The sequence below is a fragment of the Opisthorchis viverrini genome (genome assembly GCF_000715545.1).
Source record: "Opisthorchis viverrini unplaced genomic scaffold opera_v5_116, whole genome shotgun sequence".
Lineage (NCBI taxonomy): Eukaryota > Metazoa > Platyhelminthes > Trematoda > Opisthorchiida > Opisthorchiidae > Opisthorchis > Opisthorchis viverrini.
Window position 1 is genome coordinate 925,613 of NW_008751772.1, and position 13,729 is coordinate 939,341.

General features: G+C 45.9%; 1 protein-coding gene across 1 annotated transcript in view; it reads left to right on the top strand.

The window, feature by feature from the left end:
• The window catches only part of T265_05891 (hypothetical protein), a gene marked incomplete at both ends in the record, with an annotated part of 45,389 nt that extends 32,032 nt beyond the window's left edge, over positions 1 to 13,357 (top strand). The window contains 2 exons of the mRNA XM_009171020.1: positions 11,125 to 11,200; positions 11,712 to 13,357. Coding sequence (XP_009169284.1) covers positions 11,125 to 11,200; positions 11,712 to 12,687 — 1,052 coding nt within the window. The remainder of the gene's footprint in view (positions 1 to 11,124; positions 11,201 to 11,711) is intronic.
• Positions 13,358 to 13,729: the final 372 nt, after the last annotated feature.

Genomic DNA, 13,729 nt, shown 5'->3' on the forward strand with positions numbered 1-13,729 from the left:
CCAGTCCAAGTACGCGCTGACCTATCCGTGCAGCATTTAGGAAGTCAAACAATAAGGTGTATATGTATATTCCTTGACCTCAAAGTTATCAAAACTCGTCCTGTGAGTGAATCCAGTCTGTGCTGAGAGGCCGAGAAGCACTGTTCCATCCAGTTTGGGAGTCATCAGCTATGCGAACCTCACGAGACATCAGTGAAGAGTTCCGATAACGGCCAGTAGTTCGGTCACGCTCGGTCACGAGCGGATGTCGGGGATGTGACTAGCACTACTCTGCCGGTCAACGGGTAATACAGCCAACGCGTAGTCATTCTGTGGCATCACATCCCGGATTCTTCTTGTGGGTAGGCCATCCCTGTTTTGTCTATCAGCCTATCAGATCGGGGACTCTGTTTTAGTTCAACCCTCATCCGCAATTACACACTGCAACCATCGATTTTTAAAAAAGGGCGTGATCCCGGCGAAAAACGTGACGTCTTTGGCAGTGACAAGAATAGGGGATTACGTCATACTGGAGGTGCACACCAGAAGGCTCAGAAACTTCTTCATTATTCCACCTTATAGTTTAATTTGTTGGGACAGGTCACGTGAATTTTTGCTCTGTAGGCACACCCAAGTGTTGTTGTAGCTGACGCTGACTGGCTCGTCAGATGTATTGTCTGTCGATGAGTGTGCTTTACTCGAAGCCAATCTTGCAGGTTGATGATAAAGTTACCATCGTTCCCTTTATAGTAGAATCTCTACCTAGGGCAAACTTTTGCGGGGGATGCGCTTCGCAGTTCGAACGTACTTTGCATGAAGTGCCCTCGATGTGTTTCGAAACGAGCCGGATGAATGCGACTGCTGTATGTGTGGTCACGTGTACTTCACATGCATATCGAAGGCGGTTAAAACAAATATCCGCTCAACCGATGGTCACGTGACGGTGAACTGAATAGTATTTCGCATGTGTCGTTTGTGTTAATCAACAAACAGAACCGCGGCATTCTGAATTCGATGTTTTTTAGCATAATACTAACTAGAATCCTTGCTCCAAGGGGGCACAATAACAGTAGTCGTTCATCTGCAAAAGCCCTTCCGTGTCTAGCTGCCACGCCACCTGGCTTAGATACTGCCAGGTTGGCCTAGTATAGATTGGACGAGTCGTGATGCTAGGGTTGGGTTCGAGCTACGAACCTCAGCAAGTTCGAGCCATCACCAACGAACTACCCTGAGGTCTTGTTTCGTGTAAATATGGATCATGATCGTTTATAGTTTAAAATAGACCGCAGCTATCATCGCATCCAAAGGGGGAGGGGTGTTCTCATTCCCTGATTCTTCCTGTCTTCTGTAAACGAAGTTGCATCAGCTGGGAGAGCTTTTGTGAGACAGCTGCTGCTCGGTATAACCTCAGAATCCAAGACTCCAGGACTCAACTACTCCAGTTAGAGCAAATCCCGATGAAATTGAAGGAGGTAGGATTTATCGGCAGTCTGTCTGGTAATCGAGTGATCATTCATTGCTTAGCGGCCCTGCTAAACCCTATATATATATATATATATATTGGCCCTTCCAACTAAGACCCCCTTTTCAACCTATGAGATTTGACCTGAAATCAGGACCTTTTGAAAACTCACCGGCAGTTCTCAACGAAGACGACTTTAGTTACCCTCGAGGAGAAGTTTTCTCTCCCAACAAAAAGACCGAGATGCAAACTGTTGTGGACCAGAGTCTCCTTAATGCCTTCTTATTACCATGATCCCCGGTCTGGATAGCCGATCGATAGTCTGGTGAGCTTGGCGAGCCGGCTGATCTATTGATCACTGTCGCGTACGAGCGGGTCAAAAAAATTGCTACTATGAGTACAACTCATCTGTCAAGGGCGAAGAAGAACAACCAATGAAATCTGTCTCAACGAAATCGGTTATTCCATTGGCTGTTATGTGGTCCCGTTAAGTTCGGAGCTGGTTCTCCTAAAACAAAGTTCACGTTTTTTCTAGATTCAAGCGACTGATGAGCACATGACTTGCAAGTATTGTTTCCATCTAGGTGAATTTAAAATCCTATAGTGCGTTCCGCAAAGAGCAACCTTTCCAAAGAGAGATTTTTTCCCATAGAAATGGCAGTTAAGTAGGTAACCAAGTTCTGTCTACCCCCAGCGGTCTGCTGGGAAATACACTCATTTGCAAACAAGTTTGGTTTTGCGGGAGACATACCTGGAACCCATGTGAATCTCTCGTTTGTGAGGCATCCAGGCAACTGAATGTGTTGCACTACGCTGCCTCAGGTTTGCAAATGAGCGTATTTCTCTGATTTCGTGCAATTTTGTTTCAAGTAGAACATAGATTTGACTGAAATTCGGGGACTGCACATACCTGGTGTGCTCCACAAGAAGGGCGAAACAGGTCGTGGGCTGTCGACGGATTTTCAGCAACCTTACGAGTAGTGCATTACGAATATACACGTATCGCGATATCTCGAATATCGTAGCGACTGAAACATGAGACGGCCTGGTGCAGCGCATTCAGTTGCCTGAGAACATCAAAATGAGAGATTTAGCTGGGTTCCAGGTGAGTCGCTCGAAAAATCAAATCTCGCTTAGTTTGTTCGAACGGTCGATAGCCCCCAAAAAAGAGACCATCTGGGCAGTTCTCCGCGACTAACACTTGATCGAGTAGGATATTCACCCTCCAGTGTGGCTTTGAAAGGGTGAGAAAAAATGACAAGTCATCCTCACCACAATGGAATGATGCACAGTTCGTCGCAGAGGCGATATTCAGAACGTTTCTGCTGTGATACGGTCGACAAAATCCTCAGACAGCCCACTACCGTTTCCGACCGTCTTGACTGCTTGCCAGGTAGGCCTTGTCCCCGAAATTCCATAATTACTTTTTCGGGCCTTTACGTAACATTGTTGATCAAAGATTGTCATCCACTTAGCAACCAATCAGGTTTGCAAATACGGGTCTTTCTCCTACTGCGTTAAATTAACTTGATGGAAAGCTGGGGGACCAGGTCTACCTGATTAGCCCTAAAAAGGATGAAACCCGCAATGGGTCGTTCAAAGTTTTCATCGACCTTATGAGTAATGAGTTATATGAAAAAGGTGGCAGGTGTTTACTACCACTGTAACGGCGTATATTACTGACAAGGCATGCAAGTAGTATGTGGTCGTGTCGAAGCTCTTCCCCTCATCGAATGAAAGGTGAATTTTGTTGCGGAACTTGTGGAACTGCTTTGCCGTGTTCGTTTACACTTGTGTAATAGCCAGCGAATATTCACGAAAGTTCAAGAAGACGCGTGAGGATGTTCAGTTTCTGAAAACTTTGGGCAAATTAGACGTTTACTTCCCTGTAACTGCTTGGTCGGTGTTTGCTAATAACCGACTTGGCGGGGGAAAGTTTTCCTCTTTTCACTATGAACCCGATGGTTTAACGGCACTGACTCACCTTTTGATAGGATCATCTGTTTAGGTCACTCTTCTGAAGCAGTTCTTCATGTACTGGTGGAAAACACACCGTCTCAGACGCAGTTCAGCGTGTCACATGGAAGCCCTACTCGGGATAGATCGTCCCTTGGAAGTAACTTAGAAGATAATGAATGGAGAAGCGATATAGAAGCAAAACAAGTGATTCATTTGGAGAAGATCTAACTGCATTGTGAGTCATTAGAGAACAATGGTAGTACACTATTGTCCTGGAAATGTTCGGCGCCTTGAAAGTACCGTTCTTGTCCCCGCAGTGATGTCGCGACAACGTTCTTTGGTGAATATTTCGAAGAGGGAGGTGACTTCCGAAATCTGGTGCGTGCTCTGACCCATCCGACGCTTCCAGACACCCAAATATCCCCGACAGTCACTGCGGGATATTTTGTCAACCCATTGTGTTTTTACGATCGAATCACTCTACCGGTGTAACTGGTAACCCAGTCCTAGGGCGAGTCCCAGAGCGAAGTGTGCGAAATTGATTTTCGCACGCCCGATAACTTGTTTTTGGAATCTATCAAATAGGTCTGTCTGCGAAAAATCAATCGAAACCCTGCCATTGTTGCACACTGTTTTGTTCTCATGAAATCCGTTACGTCCAGTCAACTTTGTTTGACGCAGTTACGAACTAATGCGAGACTAATCTGAACAATACGTGTTCCATTCGGTCCAAACCGGAGACGTATTCGTTGCTCCTTGATTTGTTGCGGGTATGTATCGAATCGTACGTCGACGGCAACAACTCCACAATCGATCGCGTCGGAGAGCATTGGGCCTGATCTTTAATCGCAATGTTTGTGAGCATAGTTCCTAGCATAGTTTCTTCCGAATAAACTGTGTTCTGAGAACACATTGCCCTGTTATGGTGTTAAGGCGAAATCCAAGTGCTCTACAAGTAACATTACCGCAGTACCTGAGTTTCGTGTAGTTCTCTTCCAACAGGATTCGGGTGCATCGGGTTGACAGTGTGGTGGAGCCCAACAGGAATGCCAAATTCNGGTTAATTTAACAAAACGATTAGTCTTCCCTGTCCTTTAAGGTGTTCGACCTGTGAATCTCACAAATTCTGTGTTTCTCTTGTTTTTCGTTTACCAACGCCTCTAAATCATTGCCAAATTATATCGCGACCAACAACATATTTCAATGAGGACGTACTACACTACTCACAAAGTTGCTGAAAACTCTTCGACAACCCACAACCGGTTTCGCCCTTGTTGGGGCTCATCAGGTAGGCGCAGTCCCCGACTTTCCGTCAATCTCATGTTCTACATGAACCCAAATTGCACGAGATTAGCGAAATACACACACATTTGCAAACCGATTTGATTATGACGGGAAACTCACCTTGAACCCAGCTGAATCTCTTGTTTGTGAGTCTCTTGCAAAACCAAATCTGCTTGCAAATAAGCATAATTCTCTATCTTCACTATTCTTCGATTTGGAGCTACGTTTGTATACATATGTCCGCAAAATTGGAAATTTCGGTACTCTTGAGTGTGAAATTCCCCAGTGGGCATAGCTGATGTCCCTCAGCTAATATCCATATTTCACGACATCGTGACACTGGTACATGCGGTTTTTGCCGTGACCAGCGGGGAACGAAGGATGGATGATCGGTTTTGCTCCGCTCGTCAATAGTTCCCTAAAAGTTTTTCTGTTACACGCGTCCCCCTTGCGCGTGTTCCACAGTACATTAGGATTATGTCTTCGCCTGGTTGTATCCATTCTCCCGACTTGAGAGCTGCCGCACAGCGTCACAACTGTTCCTCCATGTGTTCGCGCGCGTGTGTGTGTACACGTGATGTGAGGCAGTAAATTTTTTCATTACCCTTTTCTTTGTTTGTCTTCTTTTGGAGAACAACTACCGTGGTCACCAGAGTAATATATATGTACCCTCGGCTAGCTAGTGAATTCGCCGGGGAGAAACGAAAGAGGTTAACCATTCACTGAGGCAAAATCACACAGGAGCTGAACAGTATGACCATATCCGAAGCCACACTCATGTGTTTTGGAAAAAGCGAACGATTACAGTCTGTATAGGGAGTTATTTATTAGCAATGTTGCACACACGTGACTTGGGCATTTCCTTCTTGAGGCAAGCAACGCGTATGCACAGTTCTTTAATGGATATTCGACCTATCAGTGAAGACAGGCTGTGCTGAAAGGCCAAGAAGCACCGAACAGCTGTTTTTATCCTTATTAGGATTCATCCACGAAATTGCAAACGAACGGCGATTCGTCACTCATCCTTCACTCACGGAATCTACATCACGTGATCACACGCGCGTTGACTGCCTCCGCGAGCGGCCATGAAGTTTTCACATATTGGGTGAATACTATTCACTCTGTGAGTTGATTGATTCGGAAAAGAAATCTCCATTCCCTCCGACTACCAATACTCTTGATGGTTCATATGCCGCCGATTGCTTCGATAAATTAACTGGGGTGAACATCGCTCCTACTGTCTTCATGAACTCGCATCAGTTATCAATCTTGTGGATCGATCACGCGTGGACATTAGACGAGTTCTCTTCATCCAGGCTAAATCGTGAATCAGAGATACATTCAGTCCATCATTTTTGTCAGATACGCCATCGATAACATTTTGCTCTTGTAAGGTTTGCACAAGGCTTGCTTAGAAAAAAGTTTCATAATGTGAAAAACTGTTCAATCGGAAGTTCAGAAGTTCTCTCGTGGATCAAATGCTCTAAACCGGAGACGGGTCAGGTTGGCGGCGAATCACTAAGCATGGAGGTTGCCGTCAGGTACAAAGTTGTGGAGCGTCACATAATTTATCAAAGGCGGTCGTATCCAACGACAATACCTTTGGGAATCATGAACGAACCAACTGCAGATCACGTCTAGACACACAGAGATCTCTCCATATACATTTCCATCAAACTGGTGATTTGTGGTACAGTTTGGAGGTCGCTATCTGTCAGATCACTTAATATGTAAATTGTGGCTTACGAGAAGTTGGCAGATAACCTTTGTCGATCGTGCATAATTATTGAGCGGGGCATCAAAGAATCCTTCATGAAACCTCACTGATTTCAAGGTCAACTTATGTCGTTTATGGAGATTTGGCTAGTTGACAAGGAGAAACTTGATGAACGTAGAGTGCACCCCCACTATTTTGATGATTTCAACCTTTTAAAAGTCTGTTATTCTTCCAAGTTGGTCATAGAAAGTTTCAAAGTGTCGAGTGAATTCAACTAGATTCGATTAGCTTACAAGTCTTTTTTCCGTGAGCGTAGTTCAATTCTTCAGTGTCTCACATGGAAGCCATGTGTATATCCTACAAAGGTTGTCTTCTAAATGTCAAGGCATCATTCACAGTGTTTGTCACATTCGACACCATTCCAAGTAGTGTCGAGACCTTGAGGAACTTTTGCATGTTACGCTCCACAGCCTCAGCCCGATCATCCAAGTTGGAATATACTGAAAGATGTGACCTGGTGGGGCTTATGGAACTATACAAATTGCCCGTCTAATCTACCTGGTTCGATTTTCGATACTTTCGCTTCACACTGATTTACCCAGGAAGTTTGGAAAGCCATTAGGTAGAACTCAGAACCCCTGATGTGTCCTCTAAAAGGCGTCTGTCACTTCGACTCTCTTCTCTTCAAGGTCACACAAATCGCTCTTTCTCTTCCATACCAAAGTATGAAACATCAAAAGTTCAATCCATAGATGTGTAGTTAAAGATGAAAGATCGAACCGGGTAAGTTGTACAGAGACCACAAGCAGTTCTACAACACTACAGACGAACAAGATGTTCTGTCTGCCTCATGTGATTGTGGAAGTTCTCTCTGAAAACTCGCCACTGGAGATGCCAGTCAATAAGTGACCACGTGATGTAATTTCCGTCGTTGAAGATGTCCTCACTGAGGGAGGGCTAATCACACTGCCGATCAGCTACGCATGGCCAAACGGCCAAGTTTTCGATAACAAGGTCGATGGTGTGGGTTCGAACCCCTGAGTTTCCGGAGATACGCACTGGTTCCCAGAAAGCGTGAAACAGCTGTTCAGTGCTTCTTGGTTTTTCAGCAAGCACTGGCTTTACTGAGAAGAGAAACCTTTACCAGATGCTTAAGACCTTCCGCTCTTACAACAACTCAGGTAACTAAGCCACCACTTAGCGAAGGTGGCTTACTGGGTTATTTGTCCTTAGAACCAATCATATTGCTCGATTGTGAGTACAGTTCACATGCCCCGGCATGCACTGGTGGGGTGGTCGTAACACGCTCGCCCTGCATATCACGTGTCCGGAGTTCGAATTTCGTCCAAGGACATGCGCTGCCGATGTCCTCCGGTAAGAGCGAGCGNAGTCCAATGCTTGCTGTAGACTTCGGACAGCAGGAATGACGGTAGCGATGAGAACGCGGATACCCTCTTTACAGCTCTTGGACAGGTTATGCTCCACCTTGCAGGAGGTCCCGATTCTGAAGCACATACTGGTCAACCCGCCCATAGGAATACTTCTCTGCCCCGATGACTGAAACCACACACCAGTATAAGTGACTGTAAGTGGGCGAACGTTTCGGAATCTGGACAAATCGTTACTACGTAGCGGTTGCTAGCTCATTCTGTCCACTTTGCGCATAAAAGCTATGGTTTATCTACAAATTTCGTGAGCAAAAACCTTGTCTGAGCACTGTTTATGGCATATTTTTTTTACTCATTTCTGAACAGATTACTTAGAAAAGAGATAAATACTTAACCTTCTGAATGTGCTGCACCAGGCCGCCTCATGTTTCAGTCGCTACGATATTCGAGTTGCACATTCAGTTGCCTGAGAACATCACAAACGAGAGATTCAGCTGGGTTCCAGGTGAGTCTCTCGAAAGAACCAAATTAGTTTGCAACTGAGTGCATATTCGCTACTTTCGTGCAATTTGGTTTCAAGTAGAACATAAGGTTGACGAAAACCAGGGGACTGCACCTATCTGATGAGCCTCAATAAGGGCGAAACCGGTCGTGGGTTGTCGACGGATTTTCAGCAACCTTGTGAGTAGTACATTACCAAGATATACAAATACCTAACATTGTTGTGCAGTCATTCGATTTCCAAAACAGTTACGCTGTCCGAGCCTGTATGATCGGTGGCATGCCAGTGACGAGATGGTAACACTACTTGCGAACGCTTTTTGCCCTGTCTTCAGTGGATAGCAGAATCTCACCTGCGTCTCCTGTAGGCTGTCTGGCCTAAGGCACAGATATCGTTTATTACTGGTTAGAGACGCACGCGTGAGAAAACGCCAAGCGATACAACCGTTCCATGTTAATTAGGGAAACGGGCTTTTCTTCCAGGGGTGTGTGTGTGTGGAGAAGTACAGTACTTGTGGCGCCACAAACAACGTTTCACAACACGGACTCTTGAGATTCTCCGCGCAGCGAATAAAGCCCTCGCCAGAATGAATGCAGCAGATGATGGGGAGGCACTCAAATCTGTGTACGCTAATTTGTAATAGTTTTTAAAGTTTTACTGAATGTAGTTTCAAAAGTGCAGTTAGCGGTAAAAACCTTTTGGGCTGTCTGAAAGGTTTTCATGCAAGCATTTCGTCTTTTGTAAGCCGTCTTACCATAGGCGGACGCAAGAAAGTCCTCGTTTCAGTCAAAAGTACAATTCTTCAGAAGTTCAATTTCGTTCCATAACAATAAGCCATATTTTGATGACCGTCCGAACACAGTCACACCGACTTGCGTTGCCGTTTTATGTTCGCCGCGCCAACCCAAATTTTTCTAGCCGAGTTTTGTCTAACCACCGATCGACACCCCTTGTAGTTGTGGTATCCGGATGTGTTTTCCCATTGCGAGTTTTTTCCGTCATTCAGTCTGTACCGGTTATTCTTTCAAAGCGTCCCTCGTGCGAACTGGAATCCGATAGTGGTGAGATGACAACACACAGACACACACGCACAGAGAGAGAGAGAGACAACTAAGATATCGGCTGTGTGCGAACGTGAGTGCCCGGTTTCGGCGTTGTAATTGATGTGTGATTGCTTGCCCTCGATTTAGCTTTCTCTCCCGTTGTCCTCTATGTCAGCGTTGCTGTGCGTGTGCGAGTGTGCGAGTGTGTGTGTGTGAGTGTGTGTATAGTGCATCCTCGGGATATCCATCGACCAAAGTTGTCGTCTTTCTTCAGATTAACTCGCTGTGATTGAATTACATAATTTTACGCAATTTGGGATGTGTCAGAACCATATATCGATCCGCGCTGTCACACATCGACCCTCTTGAGCATATCACTCTCATACTTGCGTCCCACCCGTTCTTCATGTCATTCGATTCCGCTTTATCTCCTCTTTTTCGCGGTTGTTCTAGTACTTTTCATGCATTTGTGACTATCTCGCCGATCAGGCTGCGTGAACATCTTTAATTTTTTGCTGTGAGACTATTCTCCCCCTTGTGCGGGGGAAAAACAATATGGTTGTCACCGCATTTCTGCGTTAGATATATCGGTTGCAGTGAGTTAAATCTGTTTCTTGCGGTGTCTAAACGTGCGTCTGTTGCATGGTCGCATCCAACTACTCACTATTTATACGCAGTTGAGGGAACTACCCTGTTTGTTGTGAAAGTAATCGGGTTCACTGTATTACGAACCACCCGCCGTTATGCGCTTAACTTTCGGTCATGATGTGCCACTACCTGTTAGTAGATAACTTCTGTTTCAGGCTGCGATTTCGTTTTTATAACGAATTTTTCTGTACCAATCTGAAATCCTAAGTGGAAACTAAACAGCTGAGATGCCAGGCGAGTAGTCGTTGCTGAGGTGAAACTGTACTACTCACAAATGCCAGGTAGTGTGGTAAAAACTGAATAAATGATGCATGTGGTTGGGTTCCCCGGTCAGGTGTCCCCGTATTGTCGCGAAATACGAAACCTGTTTCCATTGGCAACTCTGCCAGATATCAGAAATGTTGGTCAGAACCAGCAGAGTTTGGATGGCAAACGTTCCGTCTCCATCATCATCAGCAAAGGCTTAGGTTAACATTCCATCTCTTCTGTCTGCACATATATTACTAACGTTATCCAGCAACTCTAAAGGGGTTGGCTGGCCGCGAGATGGTATCCACGTAAGCTGATTCGTCAATTCTGAGCCTCGGTTGCCTTGTGGTCTCAGTTCCTTGCATCTGGTTGGTTCGTTGAGTTAGAAAAACTAGAAAAAGGTGGATAGTCGGCCACGTTGTCAACGCATCCAAAACACACAAAAAACGTAAAAAACTTACCACAACATGAATTAACAGTCGTTGGTTCGTTGAGTTAGAAATCTAGAAAAAGGTGGATAGTCGGCCACTTTGTCAACGCATCCAAAACACAAAAAAACGTTAAAAAAAACTTACCACAACATGAATTAACAGTCACCTTCAAGCTCGTAAACAAGCCGACGGGAACCTGCTCGGAACCGAAAGAATGCCATGAAGGATAAACAAACGTCATCCACAAATTATGTAACGACTGCGGCAAGCCCTACGCCGATCAGAGTGAAGAAACGGACCACCAGAACGGGGGGGACCTAACTCGTTTCAATGCACAGTACAGCACTTGTTCGGTTAGGATAACGTTCGGATGCTTACTCATGCAAAGACCAAACGGGAGCGCGAATTTTCTGAGGCTCAGTACTTCGTGAAAGCAACCGTGCAAGTAACCAATCCCTTTAGAGTGCTGGGAACTTTACGAAGCTGCCAGAGGTGGAGAACCGGAATCACGCGAACTCACACTGACGATGTTTCCTCGGTTGGTGACGAGACGCTTGCAGTCCACCTGTCGAGACCAAGAATCATGCAGCGCATTCGGTAGAACATCGTCAGGACACTTTGTTGCAGTACTGTTTAGACTTGCCTCATCCAAAGTGTTGATTCAGACTGCAACTGCAAATTTCGTGTTGTCCAAACGCTCTCGCCGTCCCTATATGCCTTTTTACGCGTCTGAAATGCGCCCCAGAGGGGAACACTCGTTTCAGAGAAACATAAGCGGGGACCCAGTACAATCCGTAGGGAAATTCTCGTAGCTTTTTCAAGCGTCTAAAATGGAACGAGAGTGTTGCCTGTTCCGTCAGATTGCATGGATGAATAGATTTTTATAGACTTGTATAAATATGTAGAGAATTTCACAGAAAACGTCGGCCATGGTGCACTTTCATTTAAGTTAAGCTTGCTGTTCGTTGTTGTGTATTTGTTCCGGTATTTTGAATTTTTGTCCAGTAATTATTGCCATACAGTGATCTAACCTACCGATTCTTTTGCAGATTGACTCTGAACGACGCCGCCGCCGCTGCTGCCAGTCAAGCCGGTCTCTACAGCGCCACTGGTAGCGGATTTGTCAATCCGTTGTTAGCGCATGGCCTCTTGTCAGGGTTCGCCTTGCCAACGATGGCGACCGCATCGTCCACCGGTTTGAATGGATTGCTTCAACCCACAACGACCTTGGCCTCAGCGACAAGTGCTGTGGGGCCAGATAGTCGTGCGCCTGCTCAAATGGCCTTGAACGCATTTAATAGTGCGAACATGCTTCTAAACTACCCGAATCCGGCGAATAATGGACAAACGGCTATGGCCATGCCTACTGGTGGTTCGGGCACTTCGACGCTTTCTCCGACCGCATTAACTCTTCTCATGTCAGCTTATGGACAAAATTCCGCAGCCGCGTTGAATGGTAATCACTATATGGGTCACCATGGGATGGGAAATCTACTGACGTTAGGCCAGACAACTCCCAGTACCTTATCGCTTCCAGGGGCCGGCTACACGGCCACCCAACCTGCGGCTGCCTGTCCAAATCGAGATGCTGCGGCCAGTGCAGAGTTAAACGCCTATTCCGCGGCTTTGGCCTATCAGCGATTATTAACTGCCGCGTCGGGCTATACACCTATACAATCACCCCTTCTGCCTGGAGCTGCCGGTGCACTGACCATATCACAAACCAATCCAGCGATGAACGGCTCGGTAACTCCCACGTTCGGATACAGCACGGCACTGCCCGATCAGATGAACCCTCTGGCAAGTTCGGTGGCAGCGTTTTCCAATGTGATGCCAAACGGCTCGTTCTCATCCGACTTGTCAAACGGTCCAAAGTCCATAAACAACGACGTGCCTTCTAACGGGTCACCCGTGAACACGAGTTTACAAACCGCAATGCAAAACGGTGGGTTACAAGCGCAATCTGTGGCTGCAAATGGTCAGAGAGAAAGTGTTGATTGCGTTTCAGGTTCCATGGCTTTCTAGATCATTCGACCTCCAGTTGGCTTCGCAGAATCAGTGTATACCGAACATCTCAGTGCAGCGAGCCAAACTACCACTGCTCTGTTGACGTTCTCGAGCACCCACACATCGCACACACACATACACCCACCCACCCACACACGAGGCACTCCAATATAATCATTTATTGTCATTACTCGTGGTCCGTGCATCTGCCATACTTTCCTGTTTCTTTATTGCTAATGTCAACCTCCGCAAGCATTCTTTGTGGACGTCATCATGTGATATGATACCTGACCTGACTTTTGTCTAGTTCGCACTCACCTGTCGACTGTAATATTTTTGCTAATCAATCAGGTGTTGGGATTAGCCCGAACTTCGAAAAAAAACATCACCAACTTAGGACTACTCTGCACTGTATTGCGGCCTATGGTTGGTTTATTTCCCCGACTTCCAACGAACCTCCACTACACTCATTGGATAGCCACACCAGCCAACCAATCGTTTTCCACCATCTGAACAGTTCTCACTACGCACGTATCCGTACTAGGATCACTCCCTTGTCCCATATTGTCGTTAAGGTTTCTTATTATTCTATTCCTCATTTTTTCTCTCGTCACAGCAGCAACACCAACAACGGCCTTTTCTATCTTTATTTTCTCTTAGTCTGTCTTCGATACAGCATTGTCACGAGTCAGTCTGGTTGTTTGTTTTTCGCGGGGAACCGGAAGTGAGTTCGGATGAACGAGTCCCGAAATCAGTTGAGTTGATCAATGCATTGTGTAGGTCAGTCAGTTCTGGTGATTACTGGCCAGTGACGTTCCAGTATTTTGTCATAGAAAATGGAGTTTGATCTCCCTAGTAAGGAGCGAGTCTAAGCACAGGTTAACTCAAGCGAGCTGGCGTCTGTGTGGTGATCAGCTGGGCACTTATTCACGAGTGCTTCCCCTAGAAAGAGTTAGTCTTCAGGATCTTTAGAAGTCATACCCTTATTAAAAGCTTTTCTTTAAACAGGCAAGCAACCTCTGGGCTAGCAATGTAGATCCTTGGCAGTGAGAGGACATCT